Source organism: Centroberyx gerrardi, chromosome 7 (assembly GCF_048128805.1).
Source record: "Centroberyx gerrardi isolate f3 chromosome 7, fCenGer3.hap1.cur.20231027, whole genome shotgun sequence".
Classification (NCBI taxonomy): Eukaryota; Metazoa; Chordata; class Actinopteri; order Beryciformes; family Berycidae; genus Centroberyx; species Centroberyx gerrardi.
The window spans coordinates 12,715,153-12,743,094 of NC_136003.1; the positions used below are offsets into that span (position 1 = coordinate 12,715,153).

The window sequence follows — 27,942 nt, forward strand, 5'->3', positions numbered from 1 at the left end:
GGCTGAGAAGATTGCACTTTGAGTCAATTAGCAGCCCCGGACTCAAGAGCTCAGATGCTTTCCCCCCCTCCATTCATCTCTCCATTACAAACTGCAATACACTGTTGTTATGTACCCAGCCTCTTAATCCACACACTGTTGCTCAAGGCAAACCCTAAAATAATCACAGGGGTGATTTCAAATCAATGATGCAGATAAGTCTCTCTACCTCCCTCTCTCTCACACACTCTAACACACACATACATACACACACACACACACACACACACACACACACACACACACACACACACATTCACTTTCTCTGTGTTTATTCGTGTGTGTGTGTGTGTGTGTTCATCATTGCCTGCATGGGTGGGATTGTTTCAAGATAAGTAGTTACTGCTTTGCTCACAAGCCTCAAGTTGCTGTGTGGAATATATTTGTCTTTTTTTGTCAGGCATTGAAATAGTTTCCCACAACTGGCCAAGTCTAAATAAAAATTCAATCCAAACAAGATAAGAGCAGTATTATTTTGGCCTCCACTCAGAAGTAAGGTCGATTTTGTGGTGAACAACATTCTCTAGAACCTGGTAACAGACAAAAGATGGATGATAAAGAGTATACTCACGGTTTGATCCTGTTAGAGAACATCTGCCGCAGGACGAGGGCGATGGTGGTGAGGACCATCATCGTGGTACACATGGTCCTATCCCAAGGATCCCTCGCCTTGGGGCCGCTGCTGGTTAGAGCACTGACACCTCTCCTCCCATTGAACGCATTGAATGGGAAAGGCAGAGTTTGTGGTGTAACAATCTCGACTATTCCTGTCTTGCCTCTCCGCTCTCATGATTGCGGAGATTAGCTCAGAGGATTAGCTGGGATCAAGGAGGGGTTAGATCTTGCTGGCAGGCCTAGGAGGTAAACAGAGCCTGCTGTGTATTTCTATTCTGAAAGCAGCACTCAGCCACCACCATGTAGTCCACACAGGGTATGGCGAGCCAAATTAACCTGTATATTGTCGCTTTTGCAAGGGCAAGGGCAGCATGTTGGTAACAGGACCTGTTCAAACTGGCATTGGCACCTGTTCAAGAGCTGATTTATAGTGAGGATGCTGCTTTTATTGTGTAATGCTGTACTCTGATCCAGCTTTTAGGTTATACTTGAGAGAGTGAATTCTTTTCTAAGGTACTTCAATTATTAAGTAGCTTGTATAGTTGAAGTCATGAGGGTGTCAAGGTTAATATCAAAATGTCCTATGTCAGCATGATATTAACACATAGCAATCAATTCAAATTATTTCTGAGTGATACTGATTCACTGTTATTGTGCCCAAACTGACTATGGGGAATCCTTGTGTCAGAAGTTAAACATATTATGCAGCTCCTACCAGATGCACCAGGCCCTCTAACAGCATTCCTGCAGACCTAATACAATATTTGATGAAAAGAGGCATCCTGGGGTCATTGCTAGATGAATGGGGGTATAAATACTGTTTTCTAGCAGCTGAGCCACCTATACTTAGCACTGCTGACTCTGCTGAGAATAAGGGAGCAGTAGGCCTGCAGAGGGAAGGAAAGGTCTAATTCTTACAATGGTAAGGAGAAACGCAGGGGAATCAGATTAGGGCATGTGTAAATTGAATAGGATTGGGAAGCATAGCATTGACATAACAGGATTTTAATATTTTCTATGTTTTTTTTTCTTCAAAATATTGTTTAATACAGATACAAGTGTGGAGTATAATGAAAACCATGTACAATGTTCACAACGAACTGTTAAAAATGTAAAAATGTCTCTGTATTGAATGAATACGTCACAAGGTGGACACTAATCCTTATCATTCAAGTCCGTGGTGAGGGAATAAAGTGGACAAAGGATAAGGACTGTTTCAGATACAAGGAAACATCAGCAAAACATCACATGAAATGCAGAAAGAATGCCATTTTTTATACGGCAGTTTCCAGATGTACACATTCTGTAGAAGGCACAACCCAGTTACATGTGACCTCTTGTCCGGTGTTGGGTTTATAATGTTTGCATCTTCTTTGGGTTTGTCCATCTCCTTTTATACGGTTTGGTCTTTTACAAGGGTACAAAAAACAAGGAGGAGAGCGTAACACATTAGACTTTTTGTTTTTGTCATGTGAATTGGTCCATCCTCTGTATAATCTCTTACAATTTTTTAGCACACACACACACACACACACACACACACACACACACACACACACACACACACACAGACACACTCACACGCACACACACAGGTTATAAACACATCTATCATCAGTGGCTAGCTATCTGCTGAAAGGGCACAGGACAGGTTCTTAGTGTATAGATAAGAGCATATGGGTCCATACAGCCCATGAGCTTCTGTAAAGATACATTTCCTTCAATAGTCAGCACAGTTGACCCCTCTCCTATGAGGCCGAGGCCTACAAAGTATCAGTCTCTGGGTGTCCACCGTGCTCAATGCTTCATGTCCGTTAGACCCGGAGTGAAAGCTTCACCCGGTCGAGCTCGACAGCTTAGTCCAGCCCACTTCCTCATAGACGGCTGTGATATTCCAATAGACTACAGCCAGGAGTTTGGTCCACGCCGCGGCCACCTCTGGGGTCACGACCTCTGGGAACTCCTCTCCCAGGACTTCCAGTATCACACCACTCAGGATCTGGGCAGGAGAGAGACAGAGAGACACACAGAGAGAAAAATACAGTAGTGTGGAGCTCTTACCTGTTTTTATAGAGGTTTTACTGACATTTTCTTTGGAAATAACCCAAAATGAAGAGTAAGAATTGTTGCATTTCTTCCTAGCTTGTGGAACTAGTGTGTGTGTGTGTGTTTTCTTCTTTCTTCCCTCACTATACCCTACCTTGAAGTACACAGGCTCCACCTTGTGTCTCAGTGCGTGAGCCTTGCCCACCAGCTTCAGCACGGAGGCCACCTTGTCCGAGTTGTCCAGGCTCTCCACCAGGGTGTTGATGGCGTTCATGACTCTGTGCGCGTGCTTCCTGAGCTGGGCGCTCCTCTCCAGCTCCTCTGGCTCCTCGACGTGCTGGAACTGGCTGAAGTACTGCTTGGACGAGGGGAAGTTCACAAACAGCCTGCGGAGGAGGAGAGCAAGTGGGCGACATGAGCGTGAGCAGCTGCGGCGGAGCTCCGCTAATCTCATCGCCCTTCAGCCTCCAGTAGCTCGATCCTGCAAGCCCAGGTGCATTTCTTGGGCTGGCGAGATATCATAAGTAAACATAAGCATCGACATGGGAATGCTGCATATTTTCCCTTTTAATGTTTAACTGTTATCTAGGTGCTGTATGGTGTGTATTTTTTTATTATTTGCCATAGCATTACAGCATATATTTGAAAAGAATTTTGTTTTTCAGTGCAGCTCCATTTAAAGTGACGAATGGAAAAAACATTCAGCCGCTGAGAGATCATTTCAAAATTAGTTTCAAATGCAATAGCCAGTCTACACATTTGTTATAACTGTGATGATGATTATCAGACTATCAGTTTATTTCCTATTCCTTTGCATGCTTTGGCTACTGAAGAAATACAATGGCAAGGGCAAGCATGTGAATCACTCTGCTGGTACTTTTTGTTATTTTAATATCAAAATATTTCATCATCACACAATTTATCATGTAAGGAATGATCAACATGACAAAGAGAACAAATACACAGTTACAAATGTTCCCCTTATTTACTCTACAAAAATCATTAAACATTCATGCACCCCTTGCAGAAATAAGTCTTGCAGTAAATTCCTAAGTCAGGATCAGACTTGACTCCAACAGCGATAGCTCTGATAAGACGTTTCTCTTGAAGGTTAATCTGGCTCTGATAATGCCTGGGAGGAATTCTGTTTCATAACTGTTTCAACTTTGGCTTTGATGTATGCATATGTACAGATCTATATATATCCATATTAGTTTGTTCTAACTAATCTCACTGTGTGTTTTTAGCTGGGGCCCCCACTGAGTTAGCTGTACGCCGGTAGAGTTTAGAGTGCATTGTTAGCTGACTGACTGTTTCCAAGTCCAAGTCCTTCATCATCAAGTAGGTAGAAGAATAACACTCTTTGCCACTCTGCACTCTTTTGTAAATTGGTCCTTCAGCTGCAGGATTTTTCCAAGTTAATCTTCCTATTGAGCTCAGTGTGATAATTAACACAGCAAATTAAGATAGAATTTATTCATTATCACTGTGTTGTAAGGTGGCAGGAGGGTGATAATTGTGCCTGCTTATGGCCATCATGCAGTCCTATGTATCTCAATGGGTAGAACATGGCACTTGCACTGCGAGGGTTAGGAGCTTGATTCCCTCTGGGGCTTCCATGCTATCTATACGTAAGCTACTGCAAGGCGCTTTTTGATAGAAGTCTCCTCTGTTATGTTATTAAATCAATCACTGCTGCGGCCGATGTGCCTCCACATACCCTCTCACACACCTCTGGGTTCACATCCTGCCCCCCAGCTCTGTATGTGGTCTCCCTTGGGAACCTGTTGGCTCAGCTGTCTGATCTCAGTGACTGACAGATGGATTGGTTCTGCACTGTGGCTCCTTTCATGCCTCAAAAAGAGCCCTTTCACCTTAGATCTTGCACCATATGATTGTCTGACAAATGGTGAAAAGCACTAATGACAGAGAGAGAAATTAAAGGGATAATGTCACTGTGCCTCCCTTTTACTGTGTGGTTGGGGTTGCACTGATTATTAAACTCACTGTCACTAACCATTTATGTTAGCTGCAGTTAGCGTAGTTAATATTATTGTTCACATTTTTGTTCATGCTGCAGCTCCTATTATTTGATATTTCCTTGAACATCCTGACCCACAGTGCACTCTTTCTAGGAACAATCGCTCAATTTAAGGAGCTTTTGTTTGACCCCCAGAGGTATCGTAGAGAGGAACCTAAAAGCTCAACCGCTCCCACAGACTGGGGACAGAGCCAGTGCAGCTGGTTGCCGGCTGTCTAATCCTGATGTCCCATCTCTCTCTCCACAAGAACTCACACAAAAGGGAAGCCAGTATGTTTACGTTAGATCAGATCATATGGCTAGATGCAGCTCTTATAAGTGAACAGTGCCCCCTGTTAGAGTTTCACTTATGAATTTAAATGGAGGGTAGATAGTGGTTTTATTCTGTTAGGTTTGGGTGGAGGGTCTACGCAAGTGCTAATGCAATGACTTTCTCGTCTGGAGCGAAGGATTCCTAGTTTCACTGCAAAGTAATGAGGAAGCACAGTGTTTAATCTTTCTCTCTTGTAATTGCATGACCCGTGGTTGCATATAAATAGCCTCATTAGTATTTTATATGGTCATTGGACTGTTAATCCTCCCTTATCTATTCTTTGAGACTAGCTCAAGAACTCAATTCAGAGAAAGTTTCCAATTCCAGCGCCAGTACCGTGATTAGCTGTTTTGGTTGTTATCTTTTACCATTAAGACAGTTGGCTGGGAGGATTGAAGTTGAACACTGGAGTTCACATGAACACTAATGCCTTCACGAAAATGATGGGATCTACTCTCTGGGTCAAAGGAAGAATTTGCCATAGTCCTGCTGCCTATCGATTGACGCTCATTCCTCAGATTCCTGAGGGTCTTAATGTCTTTGTGAAGGAATGTGAATGTAGAAAATAACTGGAAATTCAGTGAAGCCCATTTAGTTCTAACATGTTTTATCAAAGCGGAACTTTTTGTCTTCACAACTAAATCATGATGTTGAGCAAGCTGCATTAAAATCTTTTGCCATTTTTTTTTACAGCAGCAACAGTGCAAGTATCTTTGCTCTCCTGCTGGTAACCTTAACCTCAACCTTCACCCCCTACAATCCTAAAGCAGTACCTCCATGTATTGACTAGGTGAAAGGCCACGCTGCGTCATGCAGTGAAGCTCACCAGCCTTCAAAGGCCTTTCACACCAACGTTTGCTGATTGCCTTCAGATGATCGAATTTTTCAACTGTGGATTTGTTCATTGGTTCCAGCATAAATGTTAATATCAGAAGAGATAAAAGTAGTGAATCCAACAACTGTAGAAATCCTGAATGCCTCCTCAAATAGGATTCTGTGTTCACCTTAATTAGATGAGGTGGATGCTGAAATAAATGACGAAAGGTACTCAGTGGAAATTCCAAAACCCTATCACACTAGAAATTGTGACAGGAAAATCTTTAATCCCTTTGGCCCAGAGACCTGAATGGAGGCAAGGTTTAAACGGTTTGACTGGTACTGATGGAGACATTCCTGTTGCTGCTGGAGTAGGTTATTTCGCCCTCTATAGGTATGCAAAACATGACCTGCCCTTCAAGGGAGGGAGCACTTTCAGAGCCAAAGATCTCTGGCTACAGCAAGATGGATTATAATGTTTATGCTTTTCCTCTACTGTTGGATAAATAGGAGGATGAAAATGGGGGGATAAGTGAGAATATCGTTTGCAAAAGATAAGAGTGACTGTGTTCCTTTGGACAGACCAGGAACTTATAAACTCAAGAAGATCGTTAAAGTTTAGTGCTTTGGTTGCATTCAGAGATAGGATGATCCCACTCTTGGATTTCAAAGATTTAGATACATTTTAATAGACATTTTTACAGTTTACTGAGAAAAAGAAGGTTCTTGACTGACAGAAAAACATCATTAGGCCTTGTGGCTCTAGCAGGTGAATGACATCACTGAGGGGAAAGGAGACAAAATGCAAATTTGACCTTCATCATCAGCTATAGACTAATTGAAGTTGCAAAGGTGAAGGGGAAAATAATGAACAGACCCAAAATAGGAATTAGATGTTATGCATACAGATTTGTGTATCATGTAGTTGCAGTTGCTGATCTCAACAGAAAATGCAATAACCAGCTGCATGTAAATGAGTACACAAGTGTGATGAATGGTGATAAATATCAAAGTAGATCAAATCAAATGTTCTCCCCTTTTAAATCTATACAGTATTCCCTTGTCACCTCTGTAGCACATTTCCTGGTCTCTGGGGTCAAAGTGAACAAATATCTGTGCGATAAGCCTGGCTTCCTGACTCTATGATCAACCTTTGTTCAAATTTCAAACTTAAAGCAGGAAAGGAAAATGAAGGAAAGAAATACCTGATTAGTATGGCCACCCCGACATCGTCACAATTTTGGTAGACTTTGGCCCAGGAGTCCTGGATCATCACTTTCTCCCTGTCAGTCAGCGGGCTGGGGCGCTCCAGGCGGTCCACCTCTCCCTCTCCCTGCACCCTCTCCATCTAGGAATACAGTTGTGCAGATCTGAGCACGTGCAGAAGGCAGGGGTGATAAGAGTTCCCCCCCAAAAAAACACAACCCCCCTCTCTGTATTTCTACCTGTTCTCTATAGGCTATATGCCTCTTTCCTGCTGGGAAAAAAACCCAAACACTTTCTGCTCCCCTTCTTTTCCAGTGTGTGAACCTCTGCTCTCTCCACCACTGAATCTCTGCTGAGTGAGAGTGTGAGTGGAGAACAGACTGTAAAACACGAGAAAAGCACACAGCGAGTGAGGAGGAGCCTCTGTACTCTCTCTTTCACACACTCTCTCTCTCTCTCTTTCTTCCTCTCTCACTCCCTCAACGCAACTCACTTTTGTAGGTAGTGTATGATGAAAAGATGATGAAAAAACAAATCCTAATAAGAGAATCAGATATATGATATGATATAGACAATGTGTGAGCATGAACATAAGATTATGAGGTAAAAATAAGATAAAGCAGAGCATTCTGACCTTTTCCAGACTAACCAGGAGATTAACCTGTAATATGTTATATTGAATTCCTCACAAAGCCCCGACAATGTGAATGGAAAAAACAATTTGCCGATTGAAAATGAAAGCGCTTGAGGCCCATCGGAAATAGGGCAGGCTTTTATTTGTTTTGGTTTGTTCTGTGCTATCTACTGTACAAGATACAGATCTTATCAGCTTGTTTTCATTCTATTCTACAATCTTTAGTTTCCTTTTCACACACGCCCTCTACATAGGCGTCACTGCACTTATTCAAACATAAATTTCCCTGCTGTTTGTTATGGCAGGTGTTGTGTCTGAGGGAAAGCATATCTCACAGTCTCCTTTATAAGAAACTGTGTGTTGTCACAGTTGAAGACTTGACAATGCTCTTGTTCAAGCACCTTATCTCCCCAGCCCCTTTTCTAATTAATGTGTTTGTTAGTGGGTTGGGCAGGTCGGCCTATATAGCCATGAATCAGAATAATATGTGAAGGGAGCAAGAGAGCAAATATTGAAAAGACGCCATATATCATAATCAAGCTACGCTCTGGGTGATATTTACAGCCTTGTTTAGGAGGTGCAATCTAGGCTACCGATGTTACACATTGACAGAGTCCTTCCAAGTATACAATGAAGTTGGTGATGAAAAAGAAAAAGATAATGTTTGTGTTAAAGGTGGACATGCCTCTCTGCTTTGCTTTGAGTGTGGAGGATTATCTCATTGGGAGAAAAACAACCAGAACAACTTGCAGAACAAGCTGGTGCAGGCAATTAGGTCACTAAAGCCTATTGGTAATGTTGGTAGGACAGGAGTGTAATTCTTCTGTCTGTCTCAGTCAATGCCAAGGAAAAACACTGAGATCAGGGCTCATGTACTATCAAGTGTATCAGTGCATAGGTTTATCAATATTAAGCTTGTCAGTATCAATGTGGTTATTGAGGATCAGTTAGGTTATAGGCCTAGTCAAGGAGACTTGGTCAATGATTGTAGATCAACACTGCTACTCTGATGGGTTTAGGTTTCTACATAAAAACGCAGACATCTTATTTTGAGATACTTTGTGAAAACGTTCCGCTGGCCGCACCCATACTGAGGAATTCAGACCACAAGTCCACATGAGTGATGTTATACCTACAATACTCCACCCAAAACTCATAAAGAATTGCTTCATTATGTTATAACCAAAGAATTAATCTCCGCTGAGTCGATATAGACATAAGGAGTAATGTTGACATCTAGTGGAGAACTGGAGTAATACTGGCTTCAAGTGCTGTCAGAAGTGTCATTAATGATGAGAGGAGCGCACATCAACGACCCAGCAAAGTGGTAAATACGACTGGAGGAAGTGGGAAGTTTCTCTGACCCCCATCATGTTGAAGACACGTGATGTTTAGGGGGCGGACAGCATGGAGGCCGTGCCAGCAAACTGATGGTCAAAATGATACAACTTAATTAGTTAAAACATCAATTGTGCGCATTTCCCCCTCTCCATCATTCTACGAGATTCATTCAGTCAACTATGAGTAGCCTAATTCATACATCATCCATTATGTTAGGCTATTTTTAATTAATGTCATATGGAGGATAGGCTTCTGTGGTTATAAAGGTGGAGAAACTGCAACATTAGTCACATTATTAGAGGGTCGTTTGTATATAAAAGTACGCATAAAGCCACAAAGTACGCTAAGGTCGTTATGGTATGGTCGTTATGGCTATCAATAACTTACCAAGACCCTGTTGGACACTACAGTATACTGGGCAAAGACAACGAAATCAAATTGGTATATTTGTAAAACACTATAAATGGACCGAATGTTTGACACTGACATCTAATGACCTCTAAATCACTACACATGCGTAGCCTACTAAGGTTAAGCAATGATGACATTGAGCAAGGAACACATCTGCCAATTCTTTAGTGGTTAAAGTCAATTAAAAGTAATCAACACTACTTACAAAATGTGTAACCTCGGGCTTCCGTAGTTCTGCGCAGACTCAGTGCAGCAGTTGTTACCTTGCTATCCGTTTGTACTGTATAGCAGGTGTCCTATAGCTTATATACAACAAGCGTTTTTCAACAAACAATTGGACATAATTGTTAATAGACTTTTAAATTTACTCTAAAGTTTGTTTTGTAGTTTGTAGCTAACGTCACGTCGCACATTGAGGAGCATTCGTATGAATAGCTCACTTAGCAGGGCAGCGTGCGTTAGCTAACGTTAGCTGAAGTGGCTAACAAACGCAATCGTCAATTGACAAAGCCTGCTGCTGTCGAGCTTCCTGCAGTTTGCATTGAGCCATCAGGAGTGCCAGAATGAATGTCGCTAAAAGTGGTTATCGTGTCTTCTCTGCAAACTCTACAGTAGCCTGCACAGAATTAGCCAAGAAGATAACAGAGTAACGTTGCCAATATTTTTTTTCCAAATTGCTACAATTGTTAACTGCTAACTGTAACGTCAAGGCAATGTATGGGATATGTGTTGTGTTGTTGCTAAACATAAGATGTAACTTAACGTCCCAGCAAGGTAGTGGTAGACAAAGTAACGTTACATGTTTGTTTGGGTGTCTTGGTGTTGTGAGCTAGAGAGCAACATCCAACTAACTGTAGTTGTCATACACTTTTAGAGGGTGAGATTTTCAATGACCAGCAACTTAATTTCACTATAGCAAGGTGTGACCATCATGTGAAGGTGAACAGTTGCTGAGGATAACTGAGTGCTGTGTAATATGGGATTATCCACTGTTGTGTGACCAGCAATAGCTGACTGTTTTCTGTGACATTGAGCACAGGGGAATGCCTGGAGCCTCAACACTTAACGTGGCCAGTAGGCCTACAGTGTGAGACTGTGTCTGACTGTGTAATGAATGACTGGTTGGTTTACTTGAGTCACTGCATTTGACAGAATCTTGTAATCATTACATCTCAACATCATCCCAGTTGTTAAAATCACTGCTTTCTTGTATAGCTACTAACTTTGTATCTTTTGTTTCACAGGCGGCTGGGAGTGGAGTTGGGGAAGTCTGTAGTCTATCAGGAGTCCAACAGAGGTGAGGAGAACCTCATTCCTTTGTAGCCCTCTCTGAAAGCATTAGTGTTACTAGGGGAGGCATGGGGATTTGTAATTATTACTGCAGGACCCCAGGACTATTATCCTGTCCGAAATGAATGTCAGTGCTTTTCTCCCGCTACCCCTGAAATTACCTACTGTATTTTGAGTTCTCTGGCATTTTAGGGTAATTTTAATCCTGCCCGGATCAACATCTGGTGTTTCACACAATTACTGACTTGCTGGCTGACACTACCGTAATGTTGTGGAAAATTACCTTTGTTGAGTGTAGCAAAGATTACTGTGATACATCAGGAACTGCCCTATTATCAATTTATTGAATATACTATCATATAGTGTAGCTTAGAGGTACACACGTAACATTGCCAGATTTGATTCTGAGATGTAAAATTTGGCATTTTTATTTTAAGTGTGCTATCATATCACTTTTTCAGCTTAGATAATCAATAAGCCTCATTGACATTGTAGCTCTGAATGCATTATCAGTGGCAATATTTGATACATAATGAGTGTTGTGGTTTTTGCTCTCTGTGAAAGTGTGCAGTTACTGAAAAGGTAACCAAAACGGAGCCATGTTAAAACCTGCAAGTGCACATCGGACATTATTGACAAAATTAATTAATCATTTGTTCATTTTCCTCTTGATGACAGAGACGAGAGTGGATGTAAAAGAATCTGTTCGTGGCCAAACTATCTTCATCATCCAAACCATACCAAGGTGAGTAAACAAAGGCTTGCCGTTTGCACTGCAAAAGGTATTTAACAACCTCGGTGTCAGAGCTCCGTACAAAGTCACCACCTGCAAGAATGTTGTTTCTTTCCTATCATAACTGAAATCCACCTGTTTGCATGGCATGAGTTTAGCACAGTTTATATATTGTCACTAGCTGAAGCTCACACCATCTGTTTACTATTCTTTCTTTCATACAACCAGAGATGTCAACACAGCCATCATGGAGCTGCTGGTTATGGCCTACGCCCTCAAGACCTCTTGTGCAAAGAACATCATTGGGGTCATTCCTTACTTCCCCTACAGCAAGCAGTGCAAGATGAGAAAGAGGGGCTCAATAGTGTGCAAGTTGTTAGCTTCAATGTTAGCTAAAGCAGGTAAAGACAAAGTGTCTACAAAGTCTCAAATTGACAGAAACATTACACCAATTTTTGACACTGTACTCCATGTGTTAATTTTGAGTTTGACTGTGTTACTCCTCTGTCTTTTACTCCAAAGGATTAACACACATCATCACCATGGACTTGCATCAGAAGGAGATCCAGGGCTTCTTCAGTTTTCCAGTGGACAACTTGCGTGCCTCACCTTTCTTGCTTCAGTACATCCAAGAAGAGGTGATAACCCCATTCTAATGGCTATCGTATGTGTTGAAGGACACACATACACATTCACACTCCCGTCACACCCACAGTGTCAATCAATCAATCATTCTGATGCAAGTATTGAAATTTGTCTTTCTTTATCCCACTAGATTCCTGATTACAGAAATGCCATCATTGTGGCAAAGTCCCCTTCAGCAGCTAAGAGGTAACTGATATGAAACCACAGATTTCACCTCTTTTTGTCCTCAGCTTCCATTAACCTGGTTATGATAAAACAATATGAACTGTAATGATCCTTGTGGGGAAATTGGGTCTTTGCTGCAGCAAATATAGATACAGCAAGCAATAAGACATCTGAAGAAGCATGTATGAATTAAAAGTATGAGTGCAATGTGTGGATTGCAGCTTTATCAAGGTGGGCAAAATAACAGCAGTAGAACTTACTGAGGCAGAAGAAAATAATTGATACAAACAAAAAATGAATTATACAGCAACAAAATCAATATATATGCGGTATATAACTGAGAAGGATTTGAGAATATGAAGAAAACAAATGGGTAAATTTACAGCATATATACGGTATGTGCATCATATCCACATTAATAGCACTACAGAAGGCCATATATATATGTGCAGAAAGTGTCTAGGCATGTAGACGTGATTTAAAAACAAAAAACAAAAAAGATGATGAAAGCAATGAGGATGTCTTCCCCATGTCACCGCTGTGTTCTTGGCTTTTCTCTGTTCCTAGAGCTCAGTCGTATGCGGAGCGGTTGCGTCTGGGTCTGGCCGTGATGCACGGGGAGGCCCAGTGTTCAGAGTCCGACATGGCTGACGGAAGACACTCCCCACCCTGCGTACGCAACACCACCGGACACCCAGGACTGGAACTTCCTTGTAAGACCACCTGTAGATCCCTGTAGAGCTCTGTACATGTGCTTTCAGGTTTTCTGTACAGATTGGTAGGTCTAGTGGACTATTAATGCTTGGTGACCTTTACCTGTACTGATAACATATTCCTCTCTGTTGTTTCTCCCTTGATTTAGTGTTGGCTATTAGCTCAGTTTGATTCCCTTTCATATAGCATACCATGATCAAATTCAACAAGAAATCTTTTGTTTTTTTAATCATTCCAATTCGTTTTAACCCTTAACCACCTCATAACCTAATACAGGTGTGATATTTGCGCTAACCTGTTCAAGCTGGTGATTCTGCTGTTTGTCACTTACAACATCAAACATTTTTCAAGAACATGATTTTGTGTAACTGCACGTTTTAATTCCACAGATACACAACCTCTTGTTAATGCCGCATCCTTAGTCTCGGCAAGCTGCAACTCCTAACTTACAAAGAGCAAAGTAGGAAAAAAATAGAATCGTGTTCCTCGCCTGCGTCTCGGTACATGTTAAGATTTATTTTTAGAAAGAAATAGTAATGTGACTTCGGCATATGGATTTCAACACATTTACCCTGTCCATTCCTGGTAAGGCCAATTTATCGGTTTAGTCTGAAACATGATCAGATGCTTGTGTCATTGGCAAATGACTCCGAAGTAAATTGCATCCAGTGTTCACTTTTTTCCCCTTATTATTTGTTAATATGAATATTCCTATTCTTACTTACGTTGCTACCCTTGACTTAAAAAATCCTTTTGAAACAACGATAACTCGACACTGTTATTTGTAACAGTCTCACAAATTGCTCCAGCTATAATAATAAAGGTATGTCTTGTTCTAAATTTTAACATAATTATCCCCAGTCGTTGATGTGATGCTGGTTTATTACTTCTGTTTAACCTGGCAAGAGGATTTTCCAAGTCTCGGCGTCATGTCTTTGTCATGTCAAGTCTTTGTGCATTTGTGTTAACGTGATGTTTATTTGTTGGTAATAGCAGGCAAACAACAAGCTCCGTTCCCAGGCATAGAGCTCCCAAGTACGACCGTAAACTTAATTTACCTCTGAATATGAAATGATTCCTCTTCAGATGGTTCCTTAATGCGTGCATGTATTGATCAAGGGTTTTTGATGCCTCTTGTGAAAGTACCGTCTGGATCCTGACAAATCTACCAAATACATTGTTACAGCCTAGTCCTGTTGCCTTGTTAAAATCAGTAACATACTAATCTTGTGTAGCCAAATCAACTATGTTTCATTCTTGATATTGTTCACATGGTAGGGTTGAAATAAGCAGCCCCCATGATGACTGTAGCTTGCAAAGACTCCAGACAGCTAGTTCTACAAGATGGCCAAAAACCCTCTGAGGGTTTTTTTTTATTTGTTTAAATCAAACTAGAACTATCCCATACATGTTTTTTTAAATCCATAATCATCTTCAACAATCAACACATCATGCACCAATATTTAATCTGCTCTTAAAAAAACCCTGATTAACATTTGGTCTTCATAATTGCATGTTTTGATAACAATTAAGCATGCTTTTGAAACCTGATGTCTAATGATGGGAAGAGGCAACGGTTTAATTAGACTGCTAATATTCTTGGTATGAGCTGAATGGTTGGTAGGTTTCTGCATACAGCCCAACAGTAGAGTAGTTATGCTTGTATTTGCTACCTTTACTCACTGATAAGATGCTTTGCTTGGTAATAAAAAAAAACAACAGTAATATTTAGTGCAATATTACACCTTTATCCCTATGCTTGAGGTTTTGGGCACGCAATGCAAACCTGTTATTGAAATTTGCCAATGAAACCCTTCAGGCTTTTCAAATCTGTCGCAGGTTAATAATGACTGATGAGTTTTATTGAAAAGTTTCAAGACCTAAATGAATTTGAAGATATTTGACCAAACATGACTCAGGTAGCAATATCAAAACAAGCAGTGAGGACAACAACATGTTGAGAAGTGCGTATCCTGCTAACAACCTGGCTTTGATTATTTTCGGCATATGGTGATAAAAGTCTAAATGTGAGTTTTCTGATGCTGTGGGACTCACGGTATTCAGCAAAGTGTTCCGCAAGGCATGCTCCTCCTCTACTCTCTGCTTCTCTACCCATTTCCTTCCCAATCGGCTTGGCTGGCTGATTGTTTACCAGCTGACTTGTGTTCTTAGTAAACCCCCCTTGAGTGACTACGTTTATATGCACACCAATACCTATAATGCGACTATGATTTGAAATGGGTGATATAATTAAAATTTAAGTCCCAATCCAGTTTTAATGCTCAGTTTAAAAACCTGGATAGTAGAGTGATTTCAGATGCATTATTGGAAGGTTGTGTTGACATACATATACCATATTTAGTAAGTCTGTCACAAGGTGCAACACTTGCCCTTCATCTTCAACATTTTGAGCTATGTTTTTAATTTGGAATTACCTTTTGTGTGACATCCAGTTTTCACACTTGAGATAGACAATTGGCGGAAAGTTACATGAACAGAAATTTCATGGGAGCAATATGACTAGTTTCTGTCAGGAGCAGTGTGATTGGTGCTGCTTGTAGCCTGGGGGTGGGGGCAGTTGATTTAGTAGATGTGCACTGATAGACTCTATAGTATTGGGATCAACGGAGATCCAGCTCCCAAGTACCCATACTTGGATTGGCAAATTAAGCTGTCCTGATATTGATACCTTATTGGTTCTGAAAAATTGGTATCGGTGCATCTCCATGGATTAATGTGAGATTTAATACGATTATTGTGTGCATGTAAAAGTAGTCACTGACAGCGGTAATGTTCAACTGAAGACCAACCTAGAACATTGGCAAGTGTGTGTGAAGAAAGCCTCATCAGTGCTTGTCAGCCACTGTTGTCCTCTCTTGATGGGTGTGAAACAAGATTGGCTGGTGCATATTGATTCATATGCAGACTGCTGTCATACGCCTGCCTCAGCCCCGGGCAGAGATTGTGTTGTCAAGGCAATTATACATTGCCCTCTGATTGGGTATCCTGGGCAGAAAACTCTGTCATTTAATTTTGCATGGCATGTGCTGTAATAAGTTTGGCATTTCAGTTTAATCTCCTAGGGGTAGGTGGGGTAGAATGGGGGGAAAAAAATTATAAATAATAGCACCTCCGGCTTTTGATTGCCGTTTTAAAGTATTGTATTACCCAAAGCTATTTTAAAATTTCTACAAATTATTGACTTAATTTGGGGTGCAGGTTTGCCAAAAGCGTGTACATTTTTTCAACCCATCTTACCCAATCTACTCAGATTTATTTTTGATTAGTTGAAATGGATCATGCATTCCCTCTGTAAGTGCTCTCACAAGTAACTGGTTCTGTTTTCCTTTCCAGTAATGATGGCCAAGGAGAAACCTCCCATCACTGTAGTAGGAGACGTGGGAGGAAGGATTGCTATCATCGTGGTAAGACACTGAGAGCTGTGCGCTTTTTATAGCTTACCTTATTAATTCAGCCATCATTTTCAGCTGCTCTACCTTCCCTTAATAATTCCCCTTTTCTAGTTCTCTTTTTCAGCTCATTTTCAGTCTCATTTTCATTATAAGTGCTAAATTAATTCATCTACTACCAGTGCAAATGTCACATGAGTTATGATACTGAAAACTCAGACGAAGTGTGATCTTTACTGTTCTGAGTTATAATGTTATTGTTACAATCCCAACACCATAGCTCAAAAATAACACCAACAACAATGACACCAACCAGAGTTCAAATGCCAAAAGTTAATTTATTGCACAAAACATAATTCCAGCATAGAAAAGTCCAATCAAACAGAACAAAATGATGGGGAAGATGCAAAACAGGACTACCAGGATCTGTTTTCCCAAAAGACAAAGGGGAAGGAAGAAAAACTAGGCAAAATATCCACCAAGAAACTCAAACATAGAAGAGGGTTACTGTTACTGTGGGTACTCCCCCTCTTACTGCTGCAGGTGCAGATAGGGAGCCAACTGATTAGAGACACCTTGAGAAATGTGTGTGTGTGTGTGTGTGTGTGTGTAAAATTGTTACCTAGACCTTGGTATGTGTTTTTCTGTCTTTCCCCAGGATGACATTATAGACGATGTGGAGGACTTTGTCGCGGCTGCAGAGATCCTGAAAGAGAGAGGAGCCTATAAGATTTATATCATGGCCACACACGGCTTACTGTCTGCCGACGCCCCGCGCCTCATAGAGGAGTCTGCCATCGACGAGGTGAAGACTGTGTTTGAAAAGCCTAAACCAGCTGTTTTCAGTGATGTGTCATGGAGGCCCAGGCGTATGCAGGGGTTCATCACAGTCAAACACCACAACAGCTGAATTCACTGATTAGTTTCCCCTCTCTGGTTGATGTTGTGCTAATCAGTTAGAGTAGTGTTGGGTCAGAATGAAAACTTGCATACTCTGTGACACATGATTGAAAACCACTGGGCTTCTCTCTGTCATAAATTTCATCGGACCATTTCCCCTACCTTCTAGTAAACATCCATGAGGAAGCTAAAGTCACAAGGGAAACAAACATGTCTAGGGTTTTTGCAAATCTAAAGGAAATATTTTAAAGGAAGACAAAGCTCATTAGCTCTCATCTATTCATTATCATGACAATGGGGAAGTAGGCACTTCCCTCCGCATGGAAACTTTTACAGTCGTATTGTTACAGGATGAAATCAGCTGCAACTCCTGTAACGATCTTTGGACTAGAACAAGGAAAGGAACATTATATGCCACAATTACATGTTTAGTTTCAGTTTTCAGTTCCTCCAAAGTATCCAGTGTACAAAAAACAATAGTCACAGTTTAGTTTAAATATTTAATATTATATTTACACTAATATATTACTATTATACTATATTTTATATTGTGTCTGGTGATGTTGACTTTTATATGTTGCATAGAAATGCATTTTTCAGTGGTACAGAAAAATTGTCTGATACCATAGCTCAAGCTTTCATGGGGCACTTTGATCATATTTGTTGCAAGTCCAAATTTATTGCTCACTTAAGCCGGGTGCACACTACATAACTTGAGGCCCGATTTAGCTGTCCCAGACAAGTTGCTGATATCTGAGACGACATCCCCATGTCGACTCGGTGGGCTTGGCCGTCAATGAAGCTCGTTAGATATGAGCGGGTCAGAGATTCCACCTGACCCAATCTTTCAGCTATCTCAGACATCCAGACATTTTCAAACAGTTTTCTGAATCATGAGCAAGAGCTCACGAGGAAACTAGGCAGAAGAGGTGGAAACTACAAAACAACACATCATCCTGGCTTTATAATTTACCTCCAACTCCAAATTCAGCATCTAGCCTTCTTATTTATTTATTTATTTTTTGTCACAAATGAGTAAGTGGTGCGAGCTACTCTTTCTACTGCTACTTTTGGCTTTTGTTTTGGTAAGACAATGGTGTATTGATCACTCAAGACCAAATCCAAGTGAAGAATCTTTTAATGTGTGACCCCCATCTGTGCCACATCATTTAGTACACGCACCACTATGCCAGCCAGACAAGAAACCGGGGACGGGGATCTTAGGTTTTTGACAGTTGTGTAGTTTGCGCTTGGTATTAGTTTAAACAGATCTCATCCTGTAAGCTCACCCTCCCACCCTTCTACCGCAGTGTCTAACTTAAGTCTAAGGCCAGTCTTTCTGTTTGTCGGGCCCTCAGGTGGTGGTGACCAACACAGTGCCCCACGAAGTGCAGAAGCTACAGTGTCCCAAGATCAAGACCGTGGACGTCAGCATGATACTGGCCGAGGCCATCCGCCGCATCCACAACGGAGAGTCCATGGCCTACTTGTTCCGCAACATCACCGTGGACGACTAGAGAAATGCAGAGTAACAGGAGAGAGTGAGGGCAGAGTCGGGTCAGGTATTGAGGGATTTTGGGGGCAGGCGTGTTTCTCTATGTTCCCCCTCTCCTTCCTATCCACATGCTAATGTCATGTTCCATGTATTCTGTCCGTCAGGATTACATGTATCCTAGTTCAACTGAAGGAGAGAATCAAACCCTGAGAATTACCCAAAGTTGTTTCACATCTTACGGTCATCTTAGCATTGTTAATAAATGATGATTATAAATTAGCTGTTCCACTCATAGCTCTGATGCCTTTTTGTCATCCTGCAGTGATATTTGAGGCATTTCTTCCTTCCTCATCTTGCTGCTCACACTGGTTTTCCAACTTGAACAAAATATACTGTATATAAAAAAACACTTATTTTGTCATCTAGTGAGGAACTTCATCGTTAATGACTGATCCTTCAGTTGTAAAAGAGAAGGAGAGGATTTCTCCAAAACCAGCACTTATTGCTTTACCTCCCGTTTTCACCCAAACTCCTGCTGGCCCTCAATGCCAAGGCTGCTTAGCACTGTGACTACTTTGCATTTAGATGGGGTTTGTTGTTTACCAACCACAATACTTGGTCAAGACTGGGTGAGCTCCTGCCTATTGGTACCCAAGCAGTTATGTTTATGCACCCAATTTTTTTGTGATGTGCACCATTCACCACAATGGTCTTATTTGTGAGGGCATGAAGATGTTCTGGCCAGATATCGTGTGACATTAACAAGTGATTCTTTGTGGTAAAATCTCCATCTGAGAAAATGAATGGGTTGTCCTTGTGTATTCTTTTTCATGTTAATATATTGCATCTCTGTGGCCATTGACTGAAAATACTAAGTATAATGCTGTGCTTGTTTTAACTGGTTGAGGTTAACTCTTATCTGGCAGGCTGAGGTTAACTCTTATGTGGCAGGCTATCTGGCAGTGAATGCACACTGAATATGATTTACATATTTGGCTTAATGTTGTACTACAAATTGCTGAGGTGCCTGCCTATGAAAACATCTTGTATCATTAGGACTTGCACGCTTTTTTTGTACCCTATGAGTAAAATTCAAAGTGATGCTCAAGGGAAACTAGTGTATTTCTATGCTAATTGAGCCTTATGCTCAGGGAAATATGCTTAATAAGCCATTGCATTGCATTGCCAGTTTGTTTAGAATGTCTTGCATTCCATACAGCAGTACTGTACGCCTCTGCTTTCTACCGTTTATTCTCTTTTGTTTTATAGATATTGGATTCCTCATGATGTGCTAATTGATGGGTATTTGACAGCTAGATGCAGACGCTGGTGTTCTGTTGGCACAAAGGAGGGGGTTGTCTGTATTAAATGCTGTTGCTATGCCAACTTGAATCCATGTCTCCGATTAGCATATTGATTTCATGTTATGACTCCACTGTGTTCACTCTTCTCCTGGCTTGTCTGTGATGGTAGAGGGCTTATCATTTGAACGTCGACATCTTTTGTCGGGCTCCGCAGCGTTTGGTTATGTGAATGAAAATAAAAGGTTTGGCTTTAGTTGTTTTTTGTCTCTTCCAAATAATGAATGTTATCCCTGAGCTTTGGTGAATGAGCTTAAGTGTCCAAGCTTTTAGTCCACATTAAATGTATGTTACTTTTTTTACAGAATTGTCAAATTCTAATTCCTCTTAGTTGGGAATAGTAGTAATTATTCATAGCAGTAATATGTTATTTGGCTGACTTTGGAGCTTGGGGTCTTGTTATTAGAAGTTATAATTTATACCCTCACCTTATAGCCGATGTTTAAATGTTATGCATGAAGTTGACGAAAGGCAAGGCAAGTTTATTTATATATATATTTATTTATATATTTCATACACAGCGGCAGTTCAGAGTGCTTTACATAAATAAAATAAAAATAAAGACAGAGATAAAAATACAGTGCAAGAAGATTAAAAAGATGAAGAAAAGTAAAAGTGCATTAAAATCACATTTAAAAGAAAATATAAAAGATCAGATGAGTATTGCCCTGAATTTCTTAAAAAGCCCTGGCGACCAGAAAAGTTTTAAGCCCTGATTTAAAAGATTGTAAAGTGGAGGCAGACCTCAGATTTTCTGGAAGTTTGTTCCAGGCATGAGGAGCATAAAAACTAAAAGCTGCTTCTCCATGCTTTGTTCTGACCCTGGGAACAGTAAGCAGACCAGTACCTGAAGACCTGAGGGGTCTGGCGGGTTCATAACACTGAAGGAGATCAGAAATGTATTTTGGTCCTAAAACATTTAGTGCTTTATAAACATGCAACAGAATTTTAAACTCAATTCTTTGGCACACAGGAAGCCAACGCAGTGATCTCAGCACTGGAGTGATGTGGTCCATGTTCTTAGTCCTGGTCTGGACCCTGGCAGCAGCATTCTGGATGAGCTGCAGTTCTCTAATAGCTTTTTTAGAGAGACCTGTAAAGACACTGTTACAATAGTCAAACCTACTAAAAATATATGCATGAATGAGTTTTTCAAGGTTCTTGGACATGAATTCTTTAATTCTTGCGATATTTTAAAGGTGATAGTAGGCAGATTTTGTAATTGTCTTGATGTGGCTGTTGAAGTTTAGGTCAGAGTCCATAACTACACCAAGATTCCTGACTTGGTTTTTAGTCTTCAGTGAGAGGGATTCAAGGTGAGCAGTGACTTTAAGTGTTGCAGCCAGCACAGTCAGAGCAGGAGGAAGAGTCACTGACTTTAACCATCGGCATTTTCCCACAGTAACAATAAAAAAAAGAAAAAAAAAAAAGATAAAAAAGAACAGCAACAGAAAAAATACTTAAAAAACAGCTGGTCAGCAGGGAAAACAGGAAAATATTGCTGAAAATATATAAGCAGGCAGGGAGCAAAGCAGAGAGCGTCTGATCAGGGAGAAAGCCGGAAGTAAAGGAAGCAGAATGACGACCGTATGCTGTATGTCTATATGATCATATTTCTTTCTTTCCTCTTGACACTTGCCTTGTAAAACCAAGGCTTGGGTTGACTTAGATTTATTGATCATTTGCGCATCACGAGTGACGGAAGAAGTACACACATCCCCTCCTAGAGGAAATACTTTGATAGAATGGTACTCTGATAAAAGACATCCATTCATAATTCTACTTGATTAAAATTGTCAGCATAATGACCTATTTCAGTGCTATGACGTCAACTTTTATAGGTCAAGGTATACTATTTAAATGCAATCTTTATCTAAATAATTGCTGATGTTCGAAGAAGATAGTTGAAAAGTTGTTTTTTTTTTACTTTGAAATGTAATAGAGTAAAATTAAAGAAACGTTTCCAGAAATTAAAATACTATATTTCCAGTAGGCCTACCTCAAACCTCAGCAATCATTCCAATTACTCCATAATTTTTGGTATAGACATGCATACAATGTAAATAACAGCACAGACTGTATTCCTCTCTTTTCTAGTGTGTGCTTAAAAGCACTGTGATGATAAACACTTCAGGTAGAGCGACAGTCAGAGACCCTGTACTTGTTCCAAACTTCTCAGGTATCTATTCAACACTGAGGAGCTTTGACCAAGTCCAGGGGCAGAGACAAGCATAGAAACACTCAACATTTATAGTAGAAAACACAATTTGCATTATGAAAACTAGGCTTTCAGTCATAGAAACAAAAGATATGGAGGAAAACATTTTTTCTTAACACCAGTCTTTCTACATTATCCACGCGGGTAACACTGTGAGCAATACAACTGTTAAAAAGACTTTCATTATCTAATGCCTATCTAAAATACAAGATTGCCAAACAGCATGCCTCAAGTTACAAAACGCTCTTGAGGCCTGTGTTCACGGCAAACTGGATGAAAATGTAAGTTCGCACCTGAGCTTTAAAAAAAGGGGGGTCTCCCTTCCCTCCCTGCCTGTGTCCATGTGTCGAAGAGGATGAGTTTGTGTTTGTCTGAGTCACTGCCGCACTGGTGAAGGCAGCTGTGAGTTTAAACGGGACACAAAGAGGAACCGGAGAGCTGATAATCATAGGTCACTTCCTTGTCTGATTGTGGGGAAACAATGCACCTTGTCTGTGAGCGTGGCTGGAAAGGGGAAGCATATCTTTCTCTCTCCCTCTCTGCGTCTGTGTGTGTGCTCGCAGCAGATGTAGGCCTACTTTGGTTTCGGCGGTCGGGAATTTTTTTTTTTGATGACCAGTCATGCAGTTTTTCATTCCAACCAAACACTGCATCAGGGCCCAGTTTTTCAAAACTTGGATCAGAATTATACAGATCAGATGAGACTGATTTTGCTGATTTTGAGCCAGGGTTTCAAAACATTATCAGATAGGATCGTTCTGATCCTCAAGATTACAGAATTACAGATTTTCAGTCTGTAAATAGACCTCTATCTGATCTGTGGCATCTATCCTCATCTCTGGCTTTGAGTTTTGAAAAACATAAATAACATTTAAAAGGACAGGACACCCTCAGGTCTCCGTCTACTGTGTGATTTTGAAAGGGGGCGTGAGAAGTGGGGGGCAGGCACATGGGCACACACATGAGATTTTTTTTACACTATTTTTTTTATTACTTTTATCGTTAAAGTAACATAACAACAAATCAATATAATAATACAAAATACGATACAAGACATCACAAAAACAACACAATACTCTACAATATAAAAATACGACAGTAAAATAGAAGGCTGGGGATATATGGAGTGTTGCACAGTCAAATAGCGTTTGGTAATGTCTTCATGGTTACTGTAGGCATATTGGTGACGATGTTTGGGAGGAATCAGCTCTCAAGGAATGTCAGCAGTGGAATCCAGGAATCTTGGTAGGGTTACACACACATGAGCTTTTGAGGGGAAGGGAGATCAACGCGATCAGAATCAGAGATCAGAAAGATTGCCATGAACATTGCCATGAACAGCTGAAAAAAAGTGAGTTTAGGGTGTCCTATCCCTTTAAACTCCATTAAGTGTAGGATTGGATTACCCATATTCAAATCCCAATCTGCATGATCAGAATGTCATTAAGCAGTTTTGAAATACCCAATTGTCAGATTGAATCCAATTACTGAGATCCTGTCAGAAAAGGTTTGAAAAACTGGGCCCAGATGATTTTTCTGATTGGCTCCTCCTCTCTGGTTGGAGTTGTGCTAATCAGACAAATCACCTGCTGCAGTGTCTGGTTGAAATGACAACCTGCAGACTCTCGGCCCTCCATGGCACATGATTGCCCGTCTCTGCACTAGACAGAGAAATAAGTCACTGTGCAGACACATTTTCTTTTGATAGCTGTTGACACAGTTAGGGTGAGTGCTAAATGTGAGCGGTTGACATAACCGTGTTGTATAACTGACACTGTGGAGGCGGGCTTTGTGGAGGCAGGGGTTAATGTTGTTTATTTAGAGGGGGCGATCTCAATTACAATTTCAGAATCAATTAATTATTATAGCTAATTATACATTACACATTGACATAGTCTGATGACTTGTTAAATGTTTTCTTTTTTGACTTTACCTCATCTGTAATAACCATCATTGGAGAAACAGATTGATATGGTGTTTGGTTCAGAAATGACAAACTGTATTTTTTTTTCTGGTGGGTTTATTGGTTCTCTTGCATCTCATTTCTGTTGAAGCCCCTCAAATGCTGTTTGAAAAATCTTGCTTCCTCATATTCACTTGCAGTGAGTATTCATCCAGCACTGTACATGTGTTGCAGCATATCATCTGCTGCGTTATTGGAAAGTAGTGTGTGTGACCACTAGAGGGCAATGCAAGACAGAACAGTGTAAAAGTTTAAATTGATGTTGAGATAGATTATAGAAGTCCATTTTCTATGGTAGTCCAATCATATGTGCTTTTTAAATGTGGACAAGTCAAGCAAATGATCAAGAAATGTGCTGTTTTGCAGTACTGCTATATTCTTGAATTCATAGAACTAGGTATTTGAGGTCAGACAAGGACTGTCCTCGACTAAAGAAACTGAAGTCAACTTGAAGTCGAATTATGGTTCTACGATTTTATCAAAAGTAGTCTTATAGGCCATTTATTTTATAAATCTGCCAGAGATGTACTTAAAATGTTAAAGAAATAACACATGCACTATTCTTTGAATAATCTTTAACACCGACTAATCAACTAAAAAGTCTTCGTTTCCTAAATCCCTACCAGCTGAATAGTTGCCCAGGCAACAAAGAAGTCAGACAGGTGACTTCTTTGCATTCCATTTACAGGACAGTTTTAACCAAAGCACCTCACATTACAATGAGTGCATGCTATTTTAACATGGGCGGCACCACTAACTCTGGCAGTATTAGGGCCATGCTGTACACATGAATACAACACATTCCATTTGTTTGCACATGTAGCATAATTGATCACTACCTCATCATGTGTAAGATTACTTTGGCTTAATCAATTTCATATAGTTCCCTGTCTGATATAAATAATCACGACAGAACTAAGGCAGCTTTTCATCATCTTAGAAAAATCCTTCAATCTAATAGTGAAAATGTGTCATGTGAGAGGGATTTTAAAGTATTGTGTTATTCTGCCAGCCCATGTCACTGTAGCTTTATCTCAGGTTGTAGTGGTAGTCAGAGCTGAGTGAAAAGAGACTTTACTGTAACGACTGAATCATTTCCCACATCACTGCAGACATTTCACACTGGCACTGTAATGATTTGGAAACATCACTAAATCAATGTCTACACGGTGTCCTGGTGGCTGAGCGCAGTGTCCTGGTTTTGAACCCAGCTTGGGAACATATCATCCCCCCTTTCTCTCCCATCCCTCCTGTCACTCTCTACTGTCAACTATCGAATAATGCAAAAAACGCTCTTTAAAATATGGAAATTCATGTGTGCAGAGTGGGTGATTAGTGAGATCAGCATTCTCAGGCGTTACTGTTTACTGAGTTTCTCCAGTAAACTTCAGTGGAAGAGATGAGGTCATCTGATTCCTAGGAAGAGTGTTTTATTTATCTTGTAAACCAAACATCACCTTGATCTTTACACTTCTATGGTGAATAGAAATTCTTGTAAGTCCTCCAAAGGCTCAAAGAATGGTACAGAAATATACAGCTTTGAAAGAGACATAACTTACAAAACAACAAACAAAAAAAAACAAGCAATGAGTCAAACAAAGAAACAGAAATGTAAGTGCAAAATAATTATTTACATAAAAACTCAAAATGCATAATGAGAATTGCAAAGCGACAGTTTACAGTTGCAGGATGGGTTGCACTAGAATTCAGAACATAATGTTTTCTGTGTGGCTATCGCAAATCTAAATATCTTTCCCAGTTAAATTCTTTCAGTGACATATTGTTCACTTGATTCATAAAAACACCATATACACATCAACAGTCTTTTGCACAAACACCCATGAGTGTCAGTATCTTCACAGTTATTGCACTTTTTTCAACACCAAAGCCATACAGTCACATCACATATGGATATGAGTGAAAACAGAGCGCAGGAAACGTAATGCTGCTTATACACTTTGTCACAATCTGTTAGAGTTTTTTTTTTTCAGTTACACATAATGGCATTCACATCAAGTAGTGTCCTTGCACTATTTCGTTCTTTCAGTGTCCCACACAGTTGTTCAACAGTCTTCTTCTTCATGGTGACATTTGTCTTCATCAGTAGGTGCACCATCTTCATCACAGCATATCTGGGAATGCAGTGATGAGGTTAGTTACAATGCTTACACTGAATGAGGCTGATGAGGAATTGAAGCCATCAATTCTAGCCCAGTTAGTGTTTCATTAGAAGCAACAGTCAGTTTTATCATTAACATATTTAACACTGGATCTGGATTTGTCCCTGTCCAAGCCAGCATCCTCTACCCAACAAAGCCCCTTTCAGTCTCTTTTGGGCAATTTTCTCTCTTCTTCACTGTCTCTTTTTGTGTCTGAGCCCTCCAAGCAGTCCCGCAGCATTAGGAGATGAGGCAGCTGTTGGTCTTGTTCATGGGGGGTCGGTTGTTGCTGTCCTTGGGGAAGGTCTCCCTGCGTCTGCGCAGCACCGGGCTGAGCCGGCTGGGCAGGTTGGCCTGCTGGAGCAGCTCCCGGAACACCTCCATCACGTTGGCGTTCTCTTTGGCCGAGGCCTCCAGGAAGCTGTTGTTCCAGTCCAGCTCCACCGTGGACAGCACGTCCTCGCTGGACACCTGCCGCTCGCCCTGCCGGTCGATCTTGTTGCCCACCACCACGATGGGCGTGTACTTGTCCTCTTTGACCTCCAGGATCTCCTCTCGCAGGCTCTTGACGGCCTCCAGGGACTCGGGGTCGTCCACGGCGTAGACCAGGGCGAAGGCGTCGCTGTTCTGGATGGAGAGCTTGCGCATGGCCGGGAAGGAGTAGCTGCCGCTGGTGTCCATGATGTGGATGGTGACTTTGACGCCCCCCACCTCATACTCCTTGCTGTGGAGCTCCTCCACCGTGCGTCGGTGCTTGGGCTCGAAGGTGTCCTGCAGGAAGCGTCGGATCAGGGCCGTCTTCCCCACTCCAGCTGCTCCCAGGAACACCAGACGCACCTCTGTCTTCTCCTTCACTTCTAGAGACATGTTGGGTTTTCTGCTGCTCTTTTTGTCTTCTTTGCACTTTCTTATTCTCTCTTCTGTCCCTTCTCTTCTCCTGCACCAGACTCTATCAGTGGATCCTGGTTTGAAAATTGTTGAATGTAAAATTGGTAGTTTGAGAAGCTTTTTTGATGGCAGTGATGGAGTTGAAAGTGGTGGTGTTGAAGTGGAGCACAGAGATGATAGCAGATGCATGTGAGAGTGTCTGTCAGGCTGCACTCTGTATTTATGGTCTCTCTCAATCGCAGATACTCCATGCCCCCTTCTGCTCTCAGCCAATCAGGACAGTGCAGGATCTCCCTGACTGAACTTATGACAGCCAATCGGAGAAACCTATGCAAATTGCACAGAAGAGAAAAAAAACGAGGTGACAGAAATGATTGTACTGAAAGCTCTTGGTGTAGAATGCAGAATCCATTTCCAGCATAGAATTGTTGCACATCCTTGACTGCCTGCAAATAGGATCAATTCTTCAATAACTTTTTAAGATGACATTATTATTAGTGTTCATGGAAAGTGTGTGTATAATGCAGACTATGAGATGA

General features: G+C 41.0%; 3 protein-coding genes across 4 annotated transcripts; 1 reads left to right on the forward strand and 2 right to left on the reverse strand.

Annotated features, from left to right (window-relative positions):
- Nucleotides 1-1,683: 1,683 nt before the first annotated feature.
- On the reverse strand, nucleotides 1,684-7,412 carry LOC139921899 (cytoglobin-1-like). Its single transcript, XM_071912286.2, has 3 exons — nucleotides 7,076-7,412; nucleotides 2,855-3,086; nucleotides 1,684-2,653 (listed from the first exon to the last, which is right to left on the reverse strand). The coding sequence occupies exons 1-3, from the start codon at nucleotides 7,216-7,218 to the stop codon at nucleotides 2,489-2,491; spliced, it is 540 nt and encodes a 179-aa protein (XP_071768387.1). The 5' UTR covers nucleotides 7,219-7,412; the 3' UTR covers nucleotides 1,684-2,488.
- Nucleotides 7,413-9,741: 2,329 nt separating this feature from the next.
- On the forward strand, nucleotides 9,742-20,371 carry LOC139921893 (phosphoribosyl pyrophosphate synthase-associated protein 1). 2 transcript variants are annotated; one of them, XM_071912277.2, is made up of 11 exons: nucleotides 9,742-10,108; nucleotides 10,707-10,759; nucleotides 11,431-11,497; nucleotides 11,714-11,886; nucleotides 12,008-12,123; nucleotides 12,261-12,316; nucleotides 12,863-13,008; nucleotides 14,003-14,044; nucleotides 16,364-16,434; nucleotides 17,078-17,224; nucleotides 18,678-20,371. In XM_071912277.2, the coding sequence occupies exons 1-11, from the start codon at nucleotides 10,026-10,028 to the stop codon at nucleotides 18,834-18,836; spliced, it is 1,113 nt and encodes a 370-aa protein (XP_071768378.1). In that variant the 5' UTR covers nucleotides 9,742-10,025; the 3' UTR covers nucleotides 18,837-20,371. The 2 variants fall into 2 exon arrangements, with proteins under 2 accessions (XP_071768378.1, XP_071768379.1); XM_071912278.2 differs by lacking the exon at nucleotides 14,003-14,044.
- A 5,420-nt stretch (nucleotides 20,372-25,791) lies between these two features.
- On the reverse strand, nucleotides 25,792-27,573 carry LOC139921902 (ras-related protein Rap-2a-like). The gene has a single exon (XM_071912289.2). It carries the CDS (start codon nucleotides 27,380-27,382, stop codon nucleotides 26,756-26,758), a length of 627 nt encoding a protein of 208 aa, XP_071768390.1. The 5' UTR covers nucleotides 27,383-27,573; the 3' UTR covers nucleotides 25,792-26,755.
- Nucleotides 27,574-27,942: the final 369 nt, after the last annotated feature.

Bases quoted from the DNA above. Each gene is read 5' to 3' on its own strand.
- LOC139921899 (XM_071912286.2), bottom strand. From the start codon at position 7,218: ATGGAGAGGGTGCAGGGAGAGGGAGAGGTGGACCGCCTGGAGCGCCCC. The intron at 3,087-7,075 runs GTATTTCTTTCC...CCTCCTCCGCAG, and splicing joins GGGGTGGCCATACTAATCAG to GCTGTTTGTGAACTTCCCCT. The intron at 2,654-2,854 runs GTAGGGTATAGT...TCTCCTGCCCAG, and splicing joins TGGAGCCTGTGTACTTCAAG to ATCCTGAGTGGTGTGATACT.
- LOC139921893 (XM_071912277.2), top strand. From the start codon at position 10,026: ATGAATGTCGCTAAAAGTGGTTATCGTGTCTTCTCTGCAAACTCTACA. The intron at 16,435-17,077 runs GTAAGACACTGA...GTCTTTCCCCAG, and splicing joins GAAGGATTGCTATCATCGTG to GATGACATTATAGACGATGT. The intron at 17,225-18,677 runs GTGAAGACTGTG...TCGGGCCCTCAG, and splicing joins AGGAGTCTGCCATCGACGAG to GTGGTGGTGACCAACACAGT.
- LOC139921902 (XM_071912289.2), bottom strand. From the start codon at position 27,382: ATGTCTCTAGAAGTGAAGGAGAAGACAGAGGTGCGTCTGGTGTTCCTG.